General features: G+C 54.4%; 2 protein-coding genes across 3 annotated transcripts in view; one reads left to right on the top strand and one right to left on the bottom strand.

Annotated features, from left to right (window-relative positions):
• Positions 1–1,318: 1,318 nt before the first annotated feature.
• LOC106545565 (casein kinase II subunit alpha) lies at positions 1,319–19,718 on the top strand. 2 transcript variants are annotated; one of them, XM_087706569.1, is made up of 14 exons: positions 1,319–1,475; positions 3,627–3,882; positions 8,796–8,923; positions 9,736–9,847; positions 10,770–10,871; positions 12,062–12,112; positions 12,829–12,888; positions 13,755–13,838; positions 15,747–15,857; positions 17,189–17,290; positions 17,712–17,812; positions 17,930–18,078; positions 18,358–18,447; positions 19,125–19,718. In XM_087706569.1, the coding sequence occupies exons 3-14, from the start codon at positions 8,823–8,825 to the stop codon at positions 19,271–19,273; spliced, it is 1,212 nt and encodes a 403-aa protein (XP_087562695.1). In that variant the 5' UTR covers positions 1,319–1,475; positions 3,627–3,882; positions 8,796–8,822; the 3' UTR covers positions 19,274–19,718. The 2 variants fall into 2 exon arrangements, with proteins under 2 accessions (XP_087562695.1, XP_087562696.1); XM_087706570.1 differs by having other exon boundaries at positions 1,320–1,475; positions 19,158–19,718.
• A 2,452-nt stretch (positions 19,719–22,170) lies between these two features.
• LOC106545561 (uncharacterized) overlaps positions 22,171–25,595 on the bottom strand; it is an 89,716-nt gene continuing 86,291 nt past the window's right edge. Inside the window, exons 18-19 of the mRNA XM_087703526.1 lie at positions 23,815–24,133; positions 22,171–22,454 (exon numbers count right to left, since the gene is read on the bottom strand). Of these exons, the coding sequence (XP_087559652.1) occupies positions 22,245–22,454; positions 23,815–24,133 (529 nt within the window). The 3' untranslated portion in view covers positions 22,171–22,244. The remainder of the gene's footprint in view (positions 22,455–23,814; positions 24,134–25,595) is intronic.

Raw genomic sequence — 25,595 nt, 5'->3', positions numbered from 1 at the left:
AGGAGGAGATGGGTGAGAGGAACGATGAGAAGACTAAGAGTAACAGCAATGCAGCCTTGGGGAATGGTTGGAAGGGACCTTGGAGAGCTTCTGTCCCTTCCCCTGCTCCCCCCATACCATTCCAAAGAAATGGCTGTCCAGCCTCTCCTCGAAAACCTCCCCCGAATGGAGCAGCCACAACTTCTGCAGGGAAGCCCTTTCAATGCTCAACTGTTCTGACGGTCAGGAAACCCCTCCTTAGTTCCATCCATTGCTTCTTGTCCTCCCCCTCCCTCCCTCCCTCCCTCCTTTCAGGTGCTTTGGAGAATAGCTTGACTCCCTCTTCCTTCTCAAATACTGGGAGGCTGCTCTATCTATCTATCTATCTATCTATCTATCTATCTATCTATCTATCTATCTATCTATCTATCTAATCTATCTATCTATCTTATCTATCTATCATCTATCTATTTACAGCCATATCTATCTATCATCTATCTATCGTATCTATCTAATCTACCTAATCTAATCTACCTAATCTAATCTATCTATCTATCTATTGTATCTATCTATCTATTGTATCTATCTATCTATTGTATCTATCTATCTATCTATCTATCTATATCTGTCTATTGTATCTATCTATCTATCTATCTATCTATCTATCTATCTATCTATCTATCCATCCATCCATCCATCCATCCATCCATCTAATCTATCTGTCTATTGTATCTATCTATCTATCTATTGTATCTATCTATCTATCTATCTATCCATCCATCCATCCATCCATCCATCCATCCATCCATCCATCCATCCATCCATCCATCCATCCATCCATCCATCCATCCTGCCCATGCATCATCCAAGCTGCTCTTCTCTTGGCTTTTTCCAAAGTCCCAACCTCTTTATAATGTAGAATTATAATATATCAACTTGTGGGGGACCAAAACTGGACGGAGGATTCCAGGTCTTATTAAGGCAGCAGCGGCGTCCACAAGTCTTAAAAGTTCCCAAGTTGGGACACCCCTGTATTAAGGCTTTATAAAGCGGCGGCGCTGAAACTCCACGCGATTTTTGATTCTCTGCCTCCGCCGAGTGAAAGGACGACGCTCCCAGGTTGCAAAGCGGGCCCATCATCCCCAGCCGGCGCCGCTCTACAATCCAGAAGCTCCGCAGGACCAGCCGCAGCATCCCTTCACCCCCCCCTCTCTCTATGGCCGAACCGCGCGGCCAAACCGCCCTTTTGGCCGCTCTGCCCCCGTCCTCGCCCGGCTCTATGGCCTGGAAGCGGAAGCTGCCCCCTGGCGGCCCGGCGGGGAAGCCCCTCTTCCTTCCGCTCCCTCGCGCTCCTGCCGCCGCCGCCGCCGCCGCCATCTTGTCTCCCCCCGCGGCGGGCTGAGAGAGGCCCCCCCTCCCCCAGGAGCGGACCCGGGAGAGACCCGCCCGCTCCCCTCCCCCGGTCCTCGTCGCCGCCTCCCGCGCGGCCCGGCGAGGTAAGGAGGGGCCGCGGAGGGAGGGGGGCGCCCGGGAGGGGCGGCGGGCGGGGCTCTGCGGGGGGGGCTCCGCCAGGCGCCCCTCCCCCCGTAGCGATGGGCCGGGAGGGGGAAGGGAGGACCGGCCGTTGAATTGGGGGGGGGCTCGAGGGGAGGCTGAGGAGGCCTCTTCTGGGGGGGGAAGTCGGGGAAGGCTCCCCCCGCAGAGAGGGGGCTCTTTGGGCGGCGGAGCGGGACCCCCAGCCTCTCCCCCCCCCATAGCAACCCCCGGGGGCCTTTGGGGCGCTGGGGCTCCCCCCATCCAGTAAAGGATCCCCCCATGCTTCCCCTCCCCATGGGCGTCAGACACAAGAGGGACCCCGACTTTTCTGCTCTCCTGCCCCTTCCTCGCCCCCCCACCCACATTCAGCTTCCTGGGTGGGAGCTGTGCCCCCCAGAATGCCCTGCTTGGCACCCCCTGCCACGTCCCTAATGGCCTTCGCTTGGGTGGGCTTGGAGCGTTGGGTTGTGTGGATCCGGTGTGCAAACCATGTCCTGGCACAGAGTTCGAAACGCCCGCAAAGGCCCATCTCCAGTCCCCAAAACCACCAAGAGAGCCTCAGCTCATTTGCTTGTTTTGAAATCCGGCTGCTTCGGTTCAGGCACCTCCTGGACTGAGGGACGTTTCGTGACCCAACTAGGCAACATCATCAGTCATGTCTCCTTCCTTCCTTCCCTCTTTCCCTTCCTCGCCTTAGTGCTCTCTGAGCCCGGTTGTTTCGCGGCAGATGTTCATTACCTGAGCTAGGTAACATCATCAGTGGTAGAAAATTCAAATCCTCCTTCCTTCTAGCACTGATGATGCTACCTGGTTGGGTCATGAAGCGTCTGCCAGAAAGCAACCAAGTTCAGAGAGCACCAAGGACCCCACAACTTCCTTCCTTCCTTCCTTCCTTCCTTCCTTCCTTCCTTCCTTCCTTCCTTCCTTCCTTCCTTCCTTCCCATTCTCTCCTTCCTTCCTTCTTTACTTCCCATTCTCTCCTTCCTTCTTTCCCATTCTCTCCTTCCTTCCTTCTTTACTTCCCATTCTCTCCTTCCTTCTTTCCCATTCTCTCCTTCCTTCCTTCCTTCCCATTCTCTCCTTCCTTCTTTCCTTCCCATTCTCTCCTTCCTTCTTTCCCATTCTCTCCTTCCTTCCTTCCTTCCTTCTTTACTTCCCATTCTCTCTTTCCTTCCTTCCTTCCTTCCCATTCTCTCCTTCCTTCCTTCTTTCCTTCCCATTCTCTCCTTCCTTCTTTCCCATTCTCTCCTTCCTTCCTTCCTTCCTTCCTTCCTTCCTTCCTTCCTTCCTTCCTTCCTTCCTTCCTTCCCATTCTCTCCTTCCTGGAAATTCCAGGGCTTTCTTCTTTTGTAAGCAGTTGGCTTTATAAACATTCAGATCAGGGATATGCCCACCTTTGGCATCTCTAAGACCTGTGTTGCTGGGGGATTCTAGGAGTTGGTCCACAGGTCTTAAAAGTGCCGAGGTTGGACATCCCTGGTCTAGATTGGCCTGGTCCTTTTGTGTCCTACCCGTGTAACTGAATGAAAAGAAGGACGAGGGGTGACATGATAGTCTTCCACGAGTTGAAGGGCTGCCACTAAAGAAGATCCGGTCCACCTTTTCTCCAAAGCATCGGAAGGCAGGACAAGAAGCAAGAGATGGAAACTCATCAAGGGGAGAAGCAACCTGGAACGAAGGAGGAATTTCCTAACAATGAGACAATTAACCAGTGGAACCTCTTGCCTCCAGGAGTTGTGGGTGCTGCATCCCTGGAAGCTTTTAAGAAGAGACCGGAGACCTATCTGTCTGGAATGGAATAGGATTTCCATCCTGAACTAGAGGGGCTGGACTAGAAGAGGAACCCTCCAAGCAGAATGGCGTTCTGTTCGTTCTGCCTCTAAGGTTCATGTCCACACAGCCTTCTGGATTGATCTAGCCCTATCCAGAAGAACCTTTAGGGCTCCTACAACCTTGTGTTCTCCAACAGCTACTTGAGAGTGGGGCCTTCCATTTTTAAAATAGTTACCACAGCCATGTAGCCGTTTGTACAGAGCATCCGGGGTGTAAAAAAAAACAACCGTTTTGGGAAAGATATGAAAACTACAGAAATTATCCCTTCTCTTTTTCAGGAACGGGGCAATGCTATAACCGATGCCTGGGTCCTCGGAACCGCCTCTGTTTCTGCCCCCCTTGTGCCGGATGGAATCTGGCCGCTGACGGCGCGGGAGCACCCCTGCCATACCTTCCGAGCACCGGGTGGCCAGCCTCGCCCCCCTCCCTCCCCCCCTCCCTCCCCTCCTGGAATGCTGTATGTGCCTTGCTCTGCCTCTCGCAGGACAGCGCCCGGTGGCATTGGGGCGACCCACTGAAGCAGGCACGCTCAAGGTACTCTTTGCTGCTGCTATGGGCTCCCTTGAGGTCACATGTCTTTTCTCCGGGAAATCTGGGTGCAGAGGTGAACTCCTTTGTACAGGTAGTCCTCAACATATGTCCGCAGTTGAGCCCCAAATTTACACGAGGCATTTGAGGGAGATGGTGGAGGTGGCGGCTTTCCTGCTTAATGACGCCGAGTGTGGACGGAGCCCATCAAGGGCCTTGTCTCATTGCGTCTCATCAGGGAAGGGGCGTTTATTGTTTTACTCTCTTTATACAGGTAGTCCTTGACCACAATTGTGTGCAAAGTTTCTGTTGTTAAATGAGACAGTTCTTGACTGAGATTTGCCCCATTTTAAGCCAGTCACTACAGCACCAAGGACCCCACAATCCTCCCTCCCTCCCTCCGCAGTGGACGGATCTTAATCAGAGGCAGGAGAAAGTCGCCTTTGTCTCCTGGAGTCCACTCTCTCTCCTCATTGCTGCCAGGGCAGTTCTCGGAGCAGCAGCAGAGCCCAACCTCTTGCCCCACCAGGTGGGGCGGGGGTTTCAGCCTCCCCCTCCCCTCCACCCGGAAGGATTTTGGTACTAGCTTTCACTCTTTGGGGGCAGATTTGTTTGGAGCAGTCTTTCTCAACCTTGGCCACTTGAAGATGTCCGGACTTCAACTCCCAGAATTCCCCAGCCAGCGGATGCTGGCTGGGGGATTCTGGGAGTTGAAGTCCGGACATCTTCAAGTGGCCAAGGTTGAGAAACACTGGTTTAGAGCAAGGATGTCCGACTGTGGCCACTTAGCTGGCTGGGGAATCCTGGAGGTGACATTAGCCATGGCTGGACACTCCTGGTTCAGAGGCTGGGAAGCCCCCTCTGTGGGGAATTGAACATTAGGATTTGCGTTGAGCACGGGGTTGGATTGGATGGCCTCAATGATGCATTCGTAGGAGGCTAGAGGCGCATGCAGCTACGAAGCACATGAGTGTGGAAGGGCGTATCGCCTAGGCTTAATTGCACAGAATCTTATCCGATTGGTAACCTTGGGGCCTGTCCTATCACTCTGTGGTAGATAAGCTCAAAAGCACTAACCTCTGTCGGCTGGGAGGCGTTATCTATTATTATTATTATGCCAGTGTCGGCTGTTGTGTTTTCCTAACTCTCTGTGGTTGCACTCTTGGCAAAAGGCAGATGCTGCTACGTTTTGGCCTAGGAAAGAAAAAACGGGGACTTGGGAGAAAGTTTGTGGGAAGTTTTCTTCCTCGTTCCTTTTTGCTTGTGCTTTACATTGGTGCCCTTTGAATCTGTGTGTATGTACACGCAATCACGCAAGCACGTTGGTGCTTTCTCTCCTCCTGTGGGAATTCCTGGGAACTTGCTTCCCAAATGGAATATAATCTGGCAGGTTCCTTTCTGGAGCACCAGCTGTGAATGTTGGTAGAGTGGGTTTTGGACACTGCTGAGTCACTGAGTATCACCGCAACCGAGAAGGTGCTTTTGGTGGACAATTTCCAGCTGTTAGATGTGCGTGTTGAGCGGATCTGTGACAATTCTCTATGTCTCCACGGGACAGGAGTCACACTTAACATCGAAGAAATAGTGGAATGGATTCATTAAAGAAAGGATGACGAGAAGGGACAAATTAAAATGATTTTTTAGCTATTTTAAATCATTGAATTGAATTGTTGACTTTTCCCACAGCAAGTTGGCCGTGGCAGTTGTCCCATGCGGCTGTTGAGCAGCCCTGGGGTTTCTCAGGGGTGAGTGGTGCTTCAGACCCCCCGGCAGAGCCCTTCCTTCAACCCAGCACATCCAGGCGGCTTTTTCCAAAAGGCAACTGGACTTTCTTGCTTTTTCCTTGAAAATGTTTTGCTCCAAGAAGCTTCTTCAGTTCTGACTGAATGGTGGGGATTGGAGGAATTTACCGTGGCACCTCGGTGTTCATCGTAAAATTGATTGTGGGAGGCCCCAGGAGTCTTTTCCCTTAAGCAATAATGTGGAGTCACAAAGCTCGACCGACAACGAGAAGTTCTCACTTGTGCGTCGAGTATCCAACAAATGATGAGTATTTTGGCCTTGGACTATGTCGGGTACCAAATTCAGTGAGTTTCAGAGCAGTTGAGTACAGATAGTCCTCGACTTAACAACAGTTCACTTAGCGACCATTCAAACTTACAGTGTCGCTAAAAAAGTGAATTATGACCATAGTTCACACTTATGACCGTTGCAGCATCCCCAAAGTCATGCGATTTACATTCAGATGCTTGGCCATTGGCTCACATTTATGACCCTCGCATTTTCCGGCCCTTTGGGGCAAGGAGACCTTGGGGCCAGGAGGGGAGAAGGAAGAGCTCTTCCTGGTGTGTGTGTGTGTGTGTTGGCCTCCGCCAGCCACCATCAAAAGCTGATTTTTGATGAGTTTTCTGGCCGTATTTGTTGTGTTGCAATGTAATTTCATTTTATTGTTTTAGTTGATGTATTACGCCTTCTGCATTTTTGCAAGTTGCCCAGCTACACACACACACACAGACACACACACACACACACACACCCTGTAGACAATCCAGGAAGCAAAAGACAGGGAGGAAGGCAAACACAGGGTTGGCCTTCCAGCTCTTTCGCCTGGGCTGGCCGGCATGGCTGTGTCTGCAGCCTCCTCTGGGTGGAGGTGAAAGGCCCGATGCCCTTAGAGGTTGGATTTCTCCCTTGCAAAGGATGCTGTAGGCTCCCCTTCCAGGGGGAGGAGGACTCTGGGATACTGGCTGCCCAGGGCACGCCTGTGGGTCCTTCCGCTTGGCACAGCAGGGCTCAGAGGGGGCTGTTCCCCCAGCCCACCCTTTGCTCAGGCTTTCTCCAACAGCAGCAACAACAACATTCTTCCCTTCCTCTGGGTTGGATTCTTCCAAGTATTTGGAGGGGGGGGGGGTTCCTTAAATGCAGCAACTGGGGAGGGCAGATGGATTGGAGGGTGGTTCTTCAGGTATTCAACCCTCCCAAACTCTCCCACCTGCCAAGGGGAGAGGACCCCCTTGGGGGAAGGCCAGAGCTCCCAGGAGCTGCTTACTCTTACAGCAGGAATGCAGCTCAGCAGACGCTGTGTGGGAGTCCACCATCCCAGCAGTCCTGGGGGGAATCTCCCCCTTCACTGCAGGGGGCATCAGGAAAGGCCCCTCCCCCTCTTGAGACCCCCTTTGCGCTGGGAAATTCCCAAGGGGCCTTCCCCCCCCCCTTTGAAACCATTTCTCTTCTCACCCAAGAACCGAATAAGCTTTTTGAAAGAGGAGAGAAACATTTTCAAAGGAAAAAAGGAAGACAGTCCAGTTGCCTTTGGGGAAAAATTACCTTTGGGGCAAGCAGGACCCGTGAATCTCTTCAGACCTGGGCTGGGAAGGGTTGCTGGCTGCTCCTCTGGCTGCAGCCCTGATGAACCCTCCCTCCCTCCCTGCTGGATTTCCTGGTTTTGCAAGGGCTCCTCACTCCCCCCTTCACACACACACACACACACACACAGACAGAGCCTCAAGGCAGCGTCTCTTCTTGGCTTAATGGGCCTCTGGGCGGAGAGAGAGCGCAGTGGATGCTGTTCAGGTCAGGCGGCCTCCTTGCAGGCCTCCTGGGAAGGGAGCCAGCCTCACAGCTACTTCCTCTCCAGCCTGAGGGGGAGTTGCTGCTGGATCCTCACAGAATAGCACAGTTGGGAGGGACCCTAGAGGTCCTCTAGTCCATCCCCATGCTCTGGCAGGAGGCCCCTATACCGTTTCAGACAAAAGGCCGTCCAGCCTCTTCTTGAAAACCTCCAGTGTTGGGGCATTCACAACTCCTGCAGGCAATTTCAGTTCCACTGATTGTCCTCACTGTCAGGAAATTCCTCCTCAGCTCTAAGTTGCTTCTCTCCTCGATTAGTTTCCACCCATTGCTTCTTGTTCTACCCTCAGGTGCTTTGGAGAATAGCTTGACTCCCTCTTCTTTGTGGCAACCCCTGAGATATCGGAAGACTCCTATCATGTCTCCCCTGGTCCTTCTTTTCATTAAACTAGACCTGCCCAGTTCCTGCAACCGTTCATCATATGTTTTAGCCTCCAGTCCCCTAATCCTCTTTCTTGCCCTTCTCTGCACTCTTTCTAGAGTCTCCACATCTTTTCTACATCGTGCTGCATTCCTCGCGTGGGCTCCTCTGAAGAGGAGTCCCCATGGAGAGAGACCAGGGAGGAGACGGGCAGACCCCTCCTCCCTTTGCCAGGCTTGGCCGGATGGGGCACAGCTTGGAAGGGAGGGGTCCTTTCGTCCCTCCTTCCTGGAAAACTCGGGGCTCGGTGCACTAAAGTGGTGGCCCCAAACACTTTGGGCCCCAGCGACCGGATCCACAGAGAGGACCAGGGGGGTGGGGGCTGGGGCTGGGATTGTGTGCTGCCTGCATCCCATGGATGGGGCTTTGATGGTTTGTGCGGCCCAGTTGTTGGCATACCGTGGGGCCCGGTGCCCGTCTACAGACCGGAGATTGGGGACCCCTGCACTAAGGGGGCTTCCCAGGGAGGCAGATCCGGGGAGCAGCCAAGGCTGAAGCCCCAGAAAGCTGCCCCCAACTGCTGTATCAATGCTTGTTCTGGGCCATTAAGTCCTGCTCTGCTCCCCAACCTTCCCTTTCCAAGCAGCCCCCAATCCCCCGGGGGACGTTGGGCTTCCTGGGCCCCTGTGCAGCTGCCTCTGTGCTCAGGAGAGCCTGGTTCCTCCTGTGGGACCCCCAGGAAGCCCTGCTGAAGAGCCCCCAGGTGCCTTCTGGGGCTGCGCAGCTTCTCCATCTGAACAGGTGTAACAGGTGTTGGACTTCAGCTCCCAGAATCCCCCAGCCGGCCCATTCCATCTATTTTTAGGGGGTGGGGGGGCAGCCGTGTTCTGCCTTGTCTGCAGGTGATTAATCTCCTTGCTTCTTTCAGAGGTGGTGACCGTCACCCTGGGACAGCATGTCGGGCCCCGTCCCAAGTCGAGCGAGGGTCTACACGGAGGTCAACACCCAGAGGCCCCGCGAATACTGGGACTACGAGTCACACGTGGTGGAATGGGGGTAGGTGACGGTGGGCGCTCCCCTCCCCCTCCCAATCTCTCCCCCTCCTCCCCTGTGGACCCCCGAAGGCACAAAGCCTTTTCCCCCTTCAGTTCCTTCCCCTTCAGGAAGGAAAAGGCGAGGAAGAAGTGGAGGGAAGGAGAAGGGAGACACGTGGGAGAGGAAGGGGAAGGAGAGAAGGGGAAGGAGAGAAGAAGGGAGGGAAGGAGAAAAGGGGGAGGAAGGAAAAAGTACTGCTGTTGTAAAATAAGTTTATGGGAAGTAGAAAAGCAATCTTGATTATATCGTTAATTGCAGGGGAAGACAAAACATTATAAATGTTAAAAGATAATACGCGTTATTAATAACAGTTATGAGATTGTATATTTGTGAATATTGCACTCCCTTCCTATTAATTGTAAGCCGCCCTGAGTCCCCTCAGGGAAAAGGGCGGCCTATAAATGTCAAATAAATGACTAAAAAAAAAAGAGAAATAAAAATAATAAACTTTTTTTAAAAAACCAGCCCAGCCCAGAGAGTGCCAAGGTCCCCCCCCCCTTTCCCTTGGACTTTTTCAGCTGAATGAGCTGGGGGGGTTATTGGGGTATAATTGGGGCACCCTAAGTTCCACTCTAAAGGCCTAGAGGGGGGCGAATGCCAAAGGCAGCCGGAAGCTGTGCATCGGGACGGGGGAACACGGAGGCGGCAGGCGCTGGCCCTGGCTGACCGGCTCTGCCCGGGAGAGCCAGCCCTGGGGCAAGGGGGCAGCCGTGCCATGGAGCAAGGGAGCCTCTGGCAGCTTCACCCTCTCCTCTTTCCCTCCATTTCCACAGCAACCAGGACGACTACCAGCTGGTGCGGAAACTCGGTCGTGGCAAATACAGCGAAGTCTTTGAAGCCATCAACATCACCAACAACGAGAAAGTGGTGGTGAAGATCCTGAAGGTGTGTCGGTCGGCCTCTTCCCGCTTGGCCATTGGGGGGGGGGGGCTTCTGGCGCGGAACGTCCCTCCTTCGAGTCACCCTAACCCTCACCCCCCCCCACCCCTTCCAGTGGGGCTGATCATAACAGAACAGGGTAACAAGAATTGGAAGGGGCCTCGGAGGTCTCCTAGTCTAACCCCCTGATCAAGCAGGAGACCCCCTACCCTTCCAGGCCACTGAGGGTCCAGTCTCTTTTTAAAAACTTCCCCTGTTGGAGCATTCACAACTTGGAAAAGTTTTTAAGCAACCGATTGAGCAACCGGAAGTTACCGGATGCCAGCAAAAGCTTTCAACCGGCCTGGGGAATCTGCTGCTGACTGGGAGCCCCCCCTTCCCCTTCCCCCGGTCGGCTGTATGTTATATAACATTTTAAAAAAATTGTTTTGCATGGGGGTTGGAGGAGGGTTCATTGCCCAGAGCCACTTGGGGGCAGCCATGCAGATTTCCGATTAGAATGAATGTAGGAGGTGTTGCTATTTTAAACCGTTTTTCCCCCCCTCTTTTTTGTAAGCCGCCCGGAGTCCTTCGGGATTGGGGGGCATATACATTTTATAAATAAATAAATAAATAAATTTGCCCGATAAATAAGGAGCTCTGCGATGCTTTGAGGCCTGTACGGTGTGTGTGTTTGTGTGTGTGTATGTGTTGCCTCTGACCAAGCCAGCTCTGCCTGGAGAGCTTCAGAGGAGTGCTGTGGGCGAGGAGGGGAGGCAGAGAAGCAGCCCACCCCATGAGTTCCTGGGCTGTCATGGCTGAATTCAGCTGCAGGCGGGGGGGCTGGGTGTGGGGTGGGGGGGCTGAGGGTTCGGCAGAGGCCGGTTCAGGCAAAGCCCCCCCCCCCCCCGAAGCCGAGGGGTCACCGCAGGTGTGTCTTTTCTTTCAGCCAGTAAAAAAGAAGAAAATAAAGCGTGAAATTAAGATCCTGGAAAACCTCCGAGGGGGCCCGAACATCATCAACCTTCTAGACATCGTCAAGGACCCCGTGGTAAGGGGGGGGGCTTTTCCTGAATTTCCCCCACCCCCACTGCAAAGCAGTCTGTCTCCAGAGCAAACACACACACACCAAGAAAGAAAGGGAAGGCTCTCTAGTGCCCGACTGCTGGCAGGGAGGAGTCTGATGTCCTCCCTCCCTCCCTAAGCCTGGGATGGAGCAGGAAGGGACCTCGGAGGTCTTCTAGTCCAACCCCTTGCTCAGGCAGGGAACCCTACATCAGCGGTGGCGAACCTTTTGGCCCTGAGTGCCCACATTGGAAGGCAGGCCCACCGGAGCGCCAGGAACCCCCCAAAGACCGGCTGGCCGGTGCTCATGCTTGTGCCCGAAGCCAGAAGCGCAGCCACAGAGAGGGCCCTGCGTGCCACAGGTTCCCCCTTCAGACAAAGACGCTGGCCGCCTCCCTCCTCCTCCCTAGTCCTCGACTTACAACTGAGCCCCACATGTCCCTCGCTAAGCAAAACTTCAGTCCGTTTCCCCCCATTTTACGATCTTACTTGCTAACGTCATTAAGTGAATCCCCACAGCTGTCAAGCTAATAACACGGTTGTTAAGTGAATCTGGCTTCCCCATGGACTTCGCTTGTCGGGAATTGATCCTACGACTCTGGGCTGCTCCCATTGTCATAAGTACGAGTCAAGGGCCAAACGTCTGAATTTTGATCATGGGCATCCTGCAACCGTCCCCATCCATGTGAAAAATGGTTGCCTTTTGTCAGGGACGTTGTAACTTCAAATGGTCACTAAATGAACAGTTGTATGTCGAGGACTCCCTGTAATACACCTTCCTTCTGGCTCCAGGTCAGGCCCCAGTTCTGACCCACAGCCGCTGGACTCACACTTACGACTCAGACTCTGAATGACTTCCTTATAACTTTATTTTGTGGCCTCAAAGGGTCTCCTCCTCCTCCTCCTCCTCCTCCAAGAGACCCTCCAGAGACATGGCTCAATAAATAAATAAATACAATGCGACCCACCCCCTTCCTCCCTCATGGAGACCAGGCCCGACTCGGGGGTCCCCCAGCACTGCATCCAAGGCCCCGGATTAGGGGCTTCCTGCCCATCTCCCCTCGGCTGGCGGTGTCCCATGGAAGAACCCCCGTGACCCCCCAGGAAGGAAAGCGAGAGGAAGAAGGGGGCAGCAGCTAAACCTCTTGTTGCCTTTTCCTTCCTGCCTCCCTGCAGTCTCGGACCCCCGCCCTGGTTTTTGAACACGTCAACAACACAGATTTTAAGGTGAGGAAGTGGGTATGTCTTTGGGTCTCGGGCGACGGGACTGGACTTCAACTCCCAGAATTCCCCGGCCTTTGCTAGGCTGGGGGATTCTGGGAGTTGAAGTCCAGGCCTCTTAAGGTTGCCAAGGTGGCTCTGAGCTGGTTAATTGTTTCCTGAGCTGGGAGGAAAGGCTGCAGATTTCCTTCCCTTCCTTGAGTCTCAGCGCTGGGCAGAGGGAGAGCAGAGCAAGGGAAGGGATGGTCCCTCCCCACCCCCAAAGAGAGGAGGCAGCCCTGGGCAGGAGGCCAGTGGGGGAGGAAGGGCCCAGCATCCTTTGCAGGCCCTGAGTTCCCGGGGAGGGGGTGGGGGGGAGCGCCCCAGTAAAGCAAAGCAGGCCTCCTGGCGACTTCCTCTGGAGGGTTTCTGGACCTCCAAGGTCCCTTCCAGCCCTTGGAGTCTATGGTTTCTGTCCCGCAGCACGAGGGGAGCAGGTCCAAGGGGTGGGGGACGAGTGGGGGGGGGTTTGCTCCAGGCTAGAGCCTTGCGGGTGCAAAGAGCTTGGCTCTCAACCCTAAAAGCGTCCTGGGAACGGTCCCAGAGTCCTGGCGATGGTTGGGGCAGAAGGCCTGGCACAGCTTTCCCTCCCCGGAGGCTCTGTGCGTGGCTGAGGGGGAGCCCGGCGTTTGAGAGCCCAGGAGACGCCTCGCTAAGCGCCCTTCCCCTCTTCTGCCCCGCAGCAATTGTACCAGACGCTCTCAGATTTTGATATCCGATTCTACATGTACGAAATCTTGAAGGTAAGAATTAGGCAGGCGGCCGACTGGCTCCGTGGCAAAGCCGCCTCCCGGGGTGCAGGAGGGGGCGCGGGTGGGCGGGCGAGGGAGGTGACCTTTCCTACCTGGGCAATCCGGATCCTTACACCGCGAGGGCTGGCTTGTCTTTGGGGAGCGAATTTGCCCCGCGGCGTTTCCCGCGCCTGGTCCTTCAGCCACGAGGAGGCCGGGAGCTCAGTGAAGTCTCCTGTTCAGCCCCTGGCAGTGCCAGCTAAGTGCCAGCGGATCTGGGACAGGCTTGGCAGAGCTGCCACGCTGGGATGAGCTGGTAGCTGCCAACTTTATAAGCCAGCCTGGTGTGTTTGCAGCACATGTGTTTCCACCGGGGCTAACTGGGACAAGGGGTCCTTTGCCAGTCCTTGTGCAAAAAGCTAAACCCAGGTGGCACTGGGCTGGGCAGAGCGGGGGGTGGGTGGGAGGCCATGGTCCTTGTGTGACTTCTGGGAGTTGAAGTCCACAAGTCATAAACCCCTCAGGGGTTTTCCCTTCGCTTCCCCCTAACTTTCCCTGGCCAGCCATGTAGTTCGCCTAAGATGGAGCCTCCCTAGCCACTTGTTTTCACTTACTTTACTTTCACTTTGCACACACCCCTCACCCCTCCCCACAGACAAATGCAGGCCCCCTTGGGCAGCTGGCATTCATCTGCCTCCCTGCTTGTGCTCTGCGGAAGAGGCCGTCTACATTCTGGCCCCACCTGCACCCACCGGAATGCTTTGCCCAGGAAAAGTCTCCGGGGCCCGGGGGTTGCTGTTTAGGGGGCTCCTGGGGCTGGTGCAGAGCTGAGGGGGGGGCCCTCCTCCTCCACTCACCCGCTCTCTCCTCCCTCACAGGCTCTGGATTACTGCCACAGCATGGGGGTCATGCACCGGGACGTCAAGCCACACAACGTGATGATTGACCACGAGCACCGGAAGGTGAGCCCGCTGACTTTGAGGGTGAGGCCCAAAGGGTGCCCGGGCCACGCTGGAAGAGCAGAGCGCGGCCCCATGGCCAGCAGGCCCCGGCCCCTCCCGCTGCCTCACCTGGGGCGGCAGTCGGCCTCCTGGGGGAGAAGGACGGGAGCAGTTGCTGGAAGAGACCAGGAGATGCTGCCTTTGAACAGCTTCTCCATCCTCCAGGCCACGGTTGTCCCCAGTGGTGGCTTCCTCTTCCTCCTCCTCCTCCTCCTCCTCCTCCTCCTCCTCCTCCTCCTCCTCCTTCGTCTTCTTCCTCTCCTCCTCCTCCTTCTTCATCTTCTTCCTCCTCTCCTCCTCCTCATCTCCTCCTCCTCCTCCTCCTCCTTCTTCCAAGCAGCTCCTGGACTTTCCGGTTGTTCTTCATTTTGCTTCTCCAGCTGAGCTCTTGTGGAAGCTCCTTGGGGGCTCTGTGGTTTAGAGGTTTAGAGGTTTATTGGGATTTATATGCCGCCCTTTTCCCTGAGGGGACTCAGGGCGGCTTACAACCACAGGGGAGGGGGGTGCAAGGTCAAAAACAAAACAATATGTGCACAAAGAAAAAATAATAAAACACAACTTTCATTCAGCAATCAAACACTCGGGCGGGTAATTGGAAGCCTATCCCCAGGCCTGCTGGGAGAGCCAGATCTTGAGGGCTGCGCGGAAGGTCTGGATAGTGGTGAGGGTACGGATCTCCATGGGGAGCTCGTTCCACAGGGTCGGGGCAGCAACAGAAAAGGCTCTCCTCCGTGTGGTCGCCAGTCGACATTGACTGGCAGATGGGATTCGGAGGAGGCCCAGTCTGTGCGATCTGATTGGTCGATTTAGGGAGGTAATCGGCAGAAGGCGGTCTCTCAAGTACCCAGATCCACTACCATGGAGTGCTTTAAAGATGGTCATCAGTATCCTGAAGCGCACCCGGAGACCAACAGGTAGCCAGTGCAGCTCGCGGAGGACAGGTGTAACGTGGGCGAACCGCGGTGCGCCCACTATCACTCGCGCGGCTGCATTTTGGACTAGCTGTAGTCGCCGGATGCACCTCAAGGGCAGCCCCATGTAGAGCCCATTGCAGTATTCCAGTCTAGAGATCACAAGGGCTCGAGTGACTGTTGTGAGGGCCCCCCGGTCTAGGTAGGGCCGCAACTGGCGGACCAGGCGAACCTGGGCAAATGCCCCCCTGGTCACAGCTGACAGCTGGTGATCAAAAGTCAGCTGTGGGTCCAGGAGGACTCCTAAGTTGCGGACCCTATCTGAGGGGTATAAAATTTGACCCCCCAGCCTAAGCGTTGGTGTATTAGCCAAATTATTGGGGGGGAAACACAACAGCCACTCGGTCTTATCCGGGTTGAGTACCAGTTTGTTAGCACTCATCCAGTTCTTAACGGCCTCCAAACCCTGGTTCTGTGGCCTCGAGACCTTCACCCCTCGGCCTGCTCCTGCATCTTCTGACTGCCCAGCCCTCCTCTGGGTGGTCTACAGCAGGGGGTCTCCAACCGTGGCCTCTTTAAGACTGGTGGATTTCAACTCCCAGAATGCCCCAGGATGCTGGCTGGAGAATTCTGGGAGTTGAAGTCCACCAGACTTTAAAAGAGGCCAAGTTTGGAGACCCCTGATCTGCAGTGGGGTGTGTGTCTGTGTGTGCGTAGCATTCCCTCACTCGTCTGTCCCCCCAGGGTGAGACCAAATGGTGCCAATTTAGCTCCCGGCTTCCCAGTCCTGGATCCCCCAAGGCTGCTTCCAGATGCCCCTCCGTGTCTCCTCTGATCTTCAGAAAGGAACCGGGGGGGGGGGGGCTTCTTCCTCCCGAGACAGTTTGATTCAGGGCTCAGAAGCTCATTTATTTATTTTTCATCTCCCCCCCCGCCCCCATCCTACCGGCTGCTGCAGCTGCGCCTGATCGACTGGGGCCTGGCAGAATTCTACCACCCGGGACAGGAGTACAACGTCAGGGTGGCTTCCCGCTACTTCAAGGGGCCGGAGCTTTTGGTGGATTACCAGGTAAGTCGGCCGCCTCGGAACGGGGGCTGCCTGGGGCGGGGAGGAACCGGGGCGGATTGTGCCCCTTCCCGAGCAGAGGGCAAAGCCTTTAAGGATCAGGAGAGCCGCCCTGCCTGGTGGGGGAGAGGGGCAGCCTTAGCTCTGCTCTTCCGCCTTCTGCCTCCCTTGAGCCACTGGACCGTCTCTGTGCCCTGGAAGTGCTGGTACCGCTTTTTAATGCCCCGGGAAGGTCACAGGTAGAATCCTGCATCCTGATATGATAAGGAAGATGTTGAGGCTCTGGAAAGAGTGCGGAGAGAAGCAGCCGAGAGGATGAAAGGCCTGGAGACTAAGATACGGTTGCAGGAACTGGGCATGGCCCGTCTAGAGCAGTCTTTCTCAACCTTGGCAACTTGAAGATGTCCGGACTCCAACTCCCAGAATTCCCCAGCCAGCGAATGCTGGCTGGGGAATTCTGGGAGTTGAAGTCCGGACATCTTCAAGTTGACAAGGTTGAGAAACACTGTCCTAACCACTGCCGGGGAATTCTGGGAGTTGAAGTCCGGACATCTTCAAGTTGACAAGGTTGAGAAACACTGTCCTAACCACTGCCGGGGAATTCTGGGAGTTGAAGTCCGGACATCTTCAAGTTGCCAAGGTTGAGAAACACTGGTCTAGAGGGACGCGGGGGGGGGGGCATGATAGCAGTCCTTCAATACTTGATGGGCAGCCCCCCCAAAAAAGGGGGAGTCAGCTGATTCTCCAAAGCCCCTGAAGGGAGGCAGGAGAGGAAGCAACGGGTGGAAACTCATCAGGGAGAGAAGCAAAGGGGAATTAAGGAGAAACCTCCTGATTGGGAGAACAATTAACCCGTGGAACAGAAGTTGGAGGTTTCCAAGCAGAGGCTGGGCAGCCACTTGCCTGGGATGGCATAGGGCCTCCTGCTTGAGCAGGGGGTTGGACTAGAAGACCTCCAAGGTCCCTTCGCACTCTGCCGCTCTTCTGTGCGAAGAAGGATCCTCGAGGCCTGAATCCCTTGAGGAGAGGAGCTTCTCTGCTGGCAGGAGGACCTTCCGTCCGGAGCCTGGAGGGTGACGGGTCCCTTGTCCCTCCTGTTTGCAAGGAGGGCATCCTGGCAGGGCTGGTGAGAGGAAAGGTTGAGCCCCAGAGTCCAGAGAGGAGGGTGAAGGGGGCGCCAGAGAGGGACTCTGTGTGTGTGTGTGTGTGTGTGTGTGTGTGAAGGCAAAGGGCCCCTCGTCCTCTGCCTGGGCTGCTGTCAGGGGGGAGGCCTTTGGATCTGCGCCTGTCCTGCCGCTGCCCCATGGCCCCCCTCGCCCTGCTCTCTCCGACAGATGTACGACTACAGCCTGGACATGTGGAGCCTGGGCTGCATGCTGGCCAGCATGGTCTTCCGCAAGGAGCCTTTCTTCCACGGGCACGACAACTACGACCAGGTGAGGCCCCCTCTTGCCCCCGGCCCTCCCTCCCCTCGCCCCGGTAGCCCCTGGCGTCCTGCTCCTTCCTGCCTCCTTCCCACTCGAGTTGGAGTTTGGGGGAGGGAGGGGGGGCAGGCCTTGAACGGGAGCCCCGTCCTCCCTGTGCACAGAGAGGGAGGGGCTGCTGGAGTCGCCGCGCAGATTCTCCGTCCTCCAGGGGGGCTTTTCCCAGAAGGCAGCTGGACTTCCGTGGTTTCTCTCTTGTTTTACAAAATGCTCTGCCTCTCGGCCAAGAAGCTGCTTCAGTTCTGGAGACGTTCTGGGGCTTCCTGGGTCAGGAGGAAAATGGGAAACAAACACCAGAAAATCCCGTTGCCTTCTGGGAAAAGCCCCTCCAGGGCGGAGGCCAAGTGACCCCCCCCCTCTGCTCCTTCCCCAGCTGGTGCGGATTGCCAAAGTCTTGGGCACCGAGGACCTCTACGACTACATCGACAAGTACAACGTGGAACTGGACCCCCGCTTCAACGACATCCTGGGCAGGTGGGTGAGTGGGGACCCCTCCCGGGCACCCCTCCCTTTGGTGGGCCTCGGGGTGCGTGTGTGCGTGTGTGTGAAGAGCACCCGTGGGAACCTCTCCCCCTCTCCCTCTTGGGGCAGGCATTCCCGCAAGCGATGGGAGCGCTTCGTGCACAGCGAGAACCAGCACTTGGTCAGCACCGAGGCCCTGGACTTCCTGGACAAACTCCTGCGCTACGACCACCAGACGCGGCTGACGGCCCGCGAGGCCATGGAGCACCCCTACTTCTGTGGGTAGCAGCCTCAGCGGGGCTCCCCCTCAAGCCCACCCTTGGATGGACTCCCCATCCTGCAGAGGCCTCTTGTGGGGAAGGGAGCCTCCTCTGGCCAGCCCTTCTCTCTCTCCGCTGCCCTCCCGCCCCCATGCTGCCCCTTGCGCTGCCCTCCTGCAAGGTTCTCCTGCGCGGACTCAGCTGCCCCTTCTGGGTGCTGAGCAGGCAGGGGGCCCAGGGAGCCATCCCTCCACCTGCCTCACCGCCACTTCTCCCTCCCTCCCTCTCTCTGCACAGATCCGATTGTGAAGGACCCAGCCAGGATGGCCGCCTCCACCGTCCTCTCCTCATCTAACACGCCTGTCAGCTCCTCCAGCATGTTGGCAGGTAGGCGCCGTGGGTGTGGCTGGGTGGGGGATGCCGGCCGTAGCCCCGGGTGGTTCGGCTCCTGTGTGGTCTTCATCCAGGGAGAGCACGGATGAGACCTTGGCTTCCCAGGCGGCCTCCTTCACCCCTTCTTTCCTCCTTCATCAGAATAGAGCTGGAAGGGACCTGGGAGGTCTTCTAGTCCAACCCCCTGCTCAAGCAGGAGACCCTCTACTATTTCAGATAGGTGGCTGTCCAGGCTCTTCTTAAAACCTCCAGTGGTGGCAAGATGTTCCACTGATTAATTGAGCTGGATTATAGAATAACAGAATAGCAGAGCCAAAGGGACCTGGGAGGTCTTCTAGTCCAACCCCCTGCTCAGGCAGGAGACCGTTGGCTGTCCAGCCTCTTCTTAAAAACCTCCAATGTTGGAGCACCTACAACGTCTGGTGGCAAGGGGTTCCGCTGGCTAATTGGTCTCATTGTCAGGAAATTCCTCCTCAGTTCCAGGCTGGTTGTCTCCTTGATTGGGTTCCACCCGTTGCTTCTTCTGCCTTCAGGCGCTTCGGAGAATAGGCAGAGCCCCCCCCCCCCTCTCCTTTGGGGAAGCCCCTCAACACTGCCATCGTATCGCCCTCCCTTTCTGCAGGCAGGCCATGCCCAATTCCGGCCTCTCTTCTCCCTGTTTCCGCCTCCAGGCCTCCCTTTCCCTACCTTTTCTCCCCCTGCAGGAATCGCCTCCATGTCAGCCTCCCAGCCGATGGGCAGCTTGGCCGCCTCCCCCGTCATCGCCTCTCCGAATGCGCTGGGCTCGCCCGTCCCTGCGGCCGCCGGAGCTCAGCCCTGACCACCGGGAAGCCACCTCCGGCTTTGAGCACCGCCGAGGCCTCCGCCGTGCCCTCCTCCTCCTCCTCTTCCTCCTCTCCTCTCCTCACCTGCCCGCCTCTGCATGGCGCTACCGACGCCCGGGGCGGGCAGGAGGACGTCCAGGCGTGGCAGGGCGGAAGGGTCTCGCCCATGGATCCCGAATTCTTTTCTTCGTTTGTTTCTGTTGAGTATGTGGAGGAGCCCCGTGTCCCAGCCGCTGCTGCTCTCCCGCCTCCTGCCCTCGGAGGGGCCCCAAGGCAGACTCTGGTTCCCGGCAGAGGCTTCTTCTCCTCTTGGGGCGGGGGGGGGGGGGGTTGTGTGGAGTCCCGTCAGCCGCACTCTGGCCATGGGGGTCGTGGTTAGTGACGCAACTACAGTGTAGACACCTGAACGGAGAATAAATTTTATTTTCTATGTCCCTAAAAGGGGCAGGTGTTGGGCCCTGCTTCTTCCTGAGCGAGGGGACGTTGGGGTCTCCAACCCTGGCCCCTTTGAAGGCTGCTGGACTTCCACTCCCAGAATTCCACCAGCCTCACAGTGACCACGGCTGGAGGCTTCTCCCGTAGCAGAGAACGGAAGTGGAGGATGCACTTTCCGGAATGTCGCCCTCCTTCCTGTTTCCAGGCCTGGTCTGGGGTTCCTGAGGGTCGGGCCGAGGGGAGGAAGCTTCAGGCCGGGGACTTCCATGCGGGGGCTTTGGGGGGACCTTCTGCAGGGCAGGTGGGACTGGCTGAGCCCTTCTCACGCTGGGGAGGAAGGGGAGGCGGTGGCCCCTTCCGGTCCGTCAGATGGAAACTGGGGCCACGGAGGGGAGGGGTTGAAAGGCCACCTGGCCACGGAGGGGGGATCCCTGGCGGTGCCAACCCTGCAGCTCCGGAGGAACTTGGGGAGCAACACGGACCTCCCCTCCCCCCAGGTTGTCTTGGCAGCAAATCTGGAGCCTGCCCCTGTCAGGAGTGGGGCACAGGGGCTGCCCCCAGCGGAGCTTCCCTGCAGTCTGTGTAGATGTCCCCCCCCCCCCGCAATCCCCATTGGGCCCACGGTCTCCGTGGTTTCTCTTGTTGCCTTCCGTAGTCAACTCGGGGGCAGGATTGAAACTGATTCATCCCGAGACAAACGGAGGAGGGGCGGGGGGGGGGGGTCTCTCTGCAGAAGGCTGCTTCAGGGCAGGGGTCTCCAACCGTGGCCACTTGATGGATTCTGGGAGTTGAAGCTCACAAGTCGTAAGGTTGCCGAGGTTGGAGACCCCTGGGCCAGGGCAAGTAAATATCTGTGGAGACACCCCTCCCCCTCCAGGGGGGGCTTAATTCATGCAGTCGTAGGGCCAGTTCACACAGCCTCCCATCAGGACACGAGAGCCGGCTTCACACAACCAGCCTGAGCCTTGACTGACCTGCCAGCCGCTGCCTCTTCCTTCATGGGTGTTGGGCTGTCGGAGAAGGACTCCACTCTCTTCCTCCTGCTGGGGCCTGGTTAGGGGGTCCCACTTCCCCCCGGGGGACGGTGTGGGGATGGTTTTACCTCGCCCGGCTACCCTGAGCCTGGAAGGGGGGGATCTCTCTGCTCCAATGTGTTGCTCAGCGCAGGATCTGCACAAGCCTCTTGGAGAGAGGGATGGCCGGGGGTCTGCGTGTGACACTCTGGCACAGCCACTAGCACTGATGGTGTCACCACTTCTGGTCATGAAACGTCTTCGAGAGAACAGCCAAACTCGGAGAGCTCCAAGGACCCCACAGTCCCTCCTTCCCTCCCTCCCTCCGCAAATCCCACTCCTTCCAGGGCTGATGGTGTTACTATTTGGGGGTCACGAAATGACGCTCCAGCTCAGAGACCCACACGGAGGCCTCCCCTCCCTCTGCTTCCTTCTTCCTGATCATGATTTTTGGGGTGGCAACGTTCCTCGGCAGGACAGTCTTTTGCAAAGCTGAAGATGGCCGTCCTGTCACCTAATCTCTCTTCCCAGTTCCTTTTGCTCTTCTTCACCAGAGAACAAAGCTAAAAACGCAGGAAGAAAAAAATGAAGAAATCATTTCCGATTTATACCTTTAAATTGACCTCTTGTTCTGTGGCTACAATGCACCTTTCGTCTTTTTAATTTTTTTTTAAATCATCGAACCCATCCATCCTAATTACAGTTTTTTCCTGTTTCACGGAAAACCTCCAGAAGGTCTTTCATCAACGGTGTCTTTGATGAGGCTCCAATTATGGGTAGCTGCTCCCCTCGTGTGGCATCCTTTAAATAAAAACTCAAGTCAGGAATCTCTTATTCTAACCAAACCACTAGAAAATGTTTTTAAAAATCCTGTTTGAAACCTGTTCTCTCTGTGGCCCAGTGTTGCCATTGATGTATTTATAGCACAATAACAGTTGGAAGGGAACTTGAAGGTCTTCTAGTCCACCCCTCCTGCTTAGGCAGGAGACCTTAATACGGTTTCAGAGAAACGGTGGTCCAGTCGCCTTTAGAATCTCCAGTGTTGGGGTGAACTTCAGCAGGTTCTGGAGAACCGGTAGCGGAAATTTCGAATAGTTTGGAGAACCGGCAAATGACTCCTCTGGCTGGAGGGCAGATTTTTGCAGTATCCTTCCCCTGCCAGGCCCACAGAACGGGTAGTAAAAACAAATGGAATTTCCCCACTGGGAGCACCCACAACCTTTTGGTGGCAAACTCTTCCACGGGTTAATTGTTACGACTTGATTGATTTCCATCCAGTGTTCCTGTCCTGCCTTCAGGTGCCTTGGACTTAAAAGGGGGATTTCATAAGAGGGCTTTAAGACCGCAACACGAAACATCTGGGCAGATGTGGACGTCGCCTTCTCCTTCGTGGTCTTGACCCTCTTTGCCTTTGTATCTTAGAAACCCAAACCCAGAAACGAAAGAATTGCTCAAAGAAAGTTTATTCAAGAGAGTCAAGATTGATGGAGTCGTGTCCTAAGGCTCAGGGGTCCTGGATTCACACCTGGGTCCCGTAGACCTCCGCCTCGTACAGGGCCAGGGAGACCGTGCGGCCAGGAATGGTGATGGTGACGTAGCGTCCCACTTGACCGTCACAGGAGATGGTGCTGGTGGAGCCCAGGCGGGTATCGGAGATGGTCCCACAGCTGTTGGAAGGGAAGAAAGGAGGACGCCCTTCCGTGGTTTGTCGTGGTTCAGAAAGAGCGAATTAAAGAAGAGAGCAGTTAATGCCTTCCTACAGACGGAAACACGGACAGTTGGAGAACGTCTCCGCGGGAGATTTCCAGGCGCCTGGCATGAGCTCCTGGCAGCCCCAGCAGAAGCAACTGGAATAGGTGCAGAAGCCGCTTCCTTAGATAATCCAACTATAACGTCTATCCCGTTGCAAATCTATGGTGCCATATTATGGTAGTTTTATTACGGTTTTATTATAGTTTTAATATTTTATCTCCTACATTTAGGCGACTTAGGTTTTGCTTATAAAATTGTACATAGTTCTACTTGTAAATGACTTTTGTAGTTCCATTCATAATATAATATGTGAACAACTGTATTTTAAACCTAATGTAAACTGCTTTAAATACGCTTGTAAAAATTTTGATTTTTGATGCAGAGTTGTCAAATTATGGAATATCCTACCCGATTCAGTTGCCCAGCTGCTACCTTTCACAGTTTTAATTTCGTGGACTTCATCCCATACTTAAGAGGTTCCTAAAGGGACATGTATAAGTGCCCAACGCGCCTATTATGTGCCTGTCACATTTTATTTTACTTTTGTTTAGAAAAAATTGTATTGACCATTCATCCATCCATCTTTTATCTATCTTATCTAATTTGCTGATGCTTTATTTAAAATTATATTTGTATATCATGATTGCATGACTTCTCTAGATGCCATACACACTAAATAAAATTAAGAAATGCATTCCTAACCAAGAAATGCACAGATGGCCCCTGTGACTATGTAGGACAGGTGGGGAGGAAGCTCTCCACCAGAGTGCAAGGACGCAAGCGAGTGGCCAGACGGAGAGACCTGGTCTCGTTGGTAGCCTCCCACTGCAGTGAAGAAGGACACACATTCAACTTGGCAGCCACTAAGATTGTTGGACGGACAGGCACAAAAACAGCCAAGTAATTGAAGCCTGGGAAACAGGACATTCGAGAGTCAACAGGAGTGCTGATTTGCCACCAGCCTATCAAGTACTTCGAAGGCCAGGACTGGGCAGCACAAGCAAACAACAGCCATCAACACACCCCACTCAATATCTAAAAAGCCACTTACAACAGGCACTATAAATACTCCCCCCCCCCACACACACACAACAGCAACACACAGAGAAGTTTCCTAAAGATGGACTCCAGCTTGAATTGAAAGCCCGGAAGACAAAACCTCTGGTCCCAGTGACTGATCCAGATTGGATCCTAAACAAGATATCCCCAAATATGGAAGCCTTAAGCATTTTAGCCTCCTCCCACCAAACACTGCCCTTGTCTATGTTGGACCAAATGGGAGTCCATTTCCTACCCACTTGGTCTCCTGATTAACCGAGTGGGCCAAGAGGGACTTACAGACGATTGGATAGCCCGTGGGTGGGCACACAGTCAGCCACGCGGATCTCTGCCCCCTGGAGCCTTTCTCCACAGCAGTACTCTCGGTTTTTCACCACCACGGAAGAGACGGCATACCGGCTACCCAGGTCCACGTACCACCAGGGCCCCCTTTCTCGCTTCGTGTGGGTGCAAGTGTTCTGCCCAATCCAGCGTCCGCTGCAGTTCCCGTCCACGGCTTTTCTGGCTACTGAATTGAACTGGCTCACGTAGGTGGACGATTGGAAAGCTGGACGTCCTCTGGCCACGTTTGTAGCTGGAAAGAAGTTTGGGAGAAGAAAGGCGTGTCAGGGGCTTCGTTCCCGGGTGACCTTTCGGCTCTGGATTTGCACACAAACGTCCGGGAGGGAACGCAAAGTCCGTGGGACAACTTTCCACTCTCTTGAAGTCTTTCTGCCTGTTGGAGACCAGTTTGGAAGAGCACAGGGGAGGGAGAGGCTGGTGACCCTCTGGGCTTTTCTGCACCCCTGACCAGGAAGTGGCTGACCAGAACGCATGGACAGAGGCAGGCTGGAGAGCTTGTGAGAAGAAAAGAATTTGGGAGTTCTAACTTGGCCATTCTCCGTCTTTGCTTTATTTGCAAGACAGCAAAAGGGTGGAAAGGAAAATGCCTGATCTCCATCCTCCTTGTGAAGAAGGAATGTGGTGCACTCGGAGTCGGTCTTGATATCAAAGAAGGTGATTTCCAGGGTGGAAATAAGATCCTGAAGATGGCTTTGCTAAAAGTGGAGCTCATGAGTGTGGCAGAATTAAGAGCTACCAAGAAGACGGGCTCTTTGTAATTCCTCTCTGGAGAACGAGAGGACTTGAGATCACCCTCTAGTCTGGTGTTTTGGGCAGTTGTTCCTCACGAGGAGATCACGAGACAGCGGCCTCTGAGCGCTTTGGACCTCTGGAAGACAAGGGAAGGCCCTCTCTGCTCAAATCATTGTTGACGCTCTTATGGACCCAGGAGGTGCATATTTTCTTTTCTAATCGCTTTTGGAAGTTGCTTGTTAATTGCTTTTCAGGTATTAAGGCTCTTCAGATCAGCCATCGGGTGATTTACCTTAGCAAAAGAAGCTTAAATATAGGTTTAAGAACTTTATTTTTTTTTTCTTTTGAAATAAACAGAAAAGGGTGATTAGTTTAATTTTGGAAATTACAATGGACTAAGGCTCCAGATAAAAACAAGATTTTAAAATTAATTATAAGAATCCTTCCTGTGGAAAAATGTTTTTGTGTTGAATTCTTTAAAAAAATATATGATAAGAGCAACTTTAAAGGTTGGTCACTAGAGGGAACTAGAAGAAACTAAAAAATAACAATTAAAAGGAGAAGAACACTTAAATTCAACTTACTACTGGTAGTACAGAATGGAATGAAATATCATAACGACAGACTTGTTGAAGTATATTTTTGAACAATGGATCCAGAAAGTTAATTTTAAGAGTGTCCGCCATTATAGTGTTTGAATGAACGATGAACAAATAATACTGGGCAAGACTATTGACTGAAAGTGGATTTCAAAATGACAGGCTATCAAGAATGATACACAAAAGGATGCTACATTGAGTGTACAGATTAAATCAGACGATGTTCTAATCATTAAAAGGGATATACAAATGAAAAAACCCCAAAAAGTGAGATGGATAATTTTCCTATATTGGATTTATTTTTAAAAAAAGATTTTTTAAAACCTGAATAATTTTGAGTGTGGAGACAGAGAAAAAAATTGAAAATAAATCAAGTTCTAGGATAT

This window comes from Thamnophis sirtalis, unplaced genomic scaffold (genome assembly GCF_051295495.1).
Source record: "Thamnophis sirtalis isolate CommonGarterSnake01/CBP01778 unplaced genomic scaffold, rThaSir2_p1.2 scaffold_2, whole genome shotgun sequence".
Lineage (NCBI taxonomy): Eukaryota > Metazoa > Chordata > Lepidosauria > Squamata > Natricidae > Thamnophis > Thamnophis sirtalis.
The sequence above is the reverse complement of the archived record's forward strand: the minus strand, read 5'-3'. Positions and strand labels throughout refer to the sequence as shown.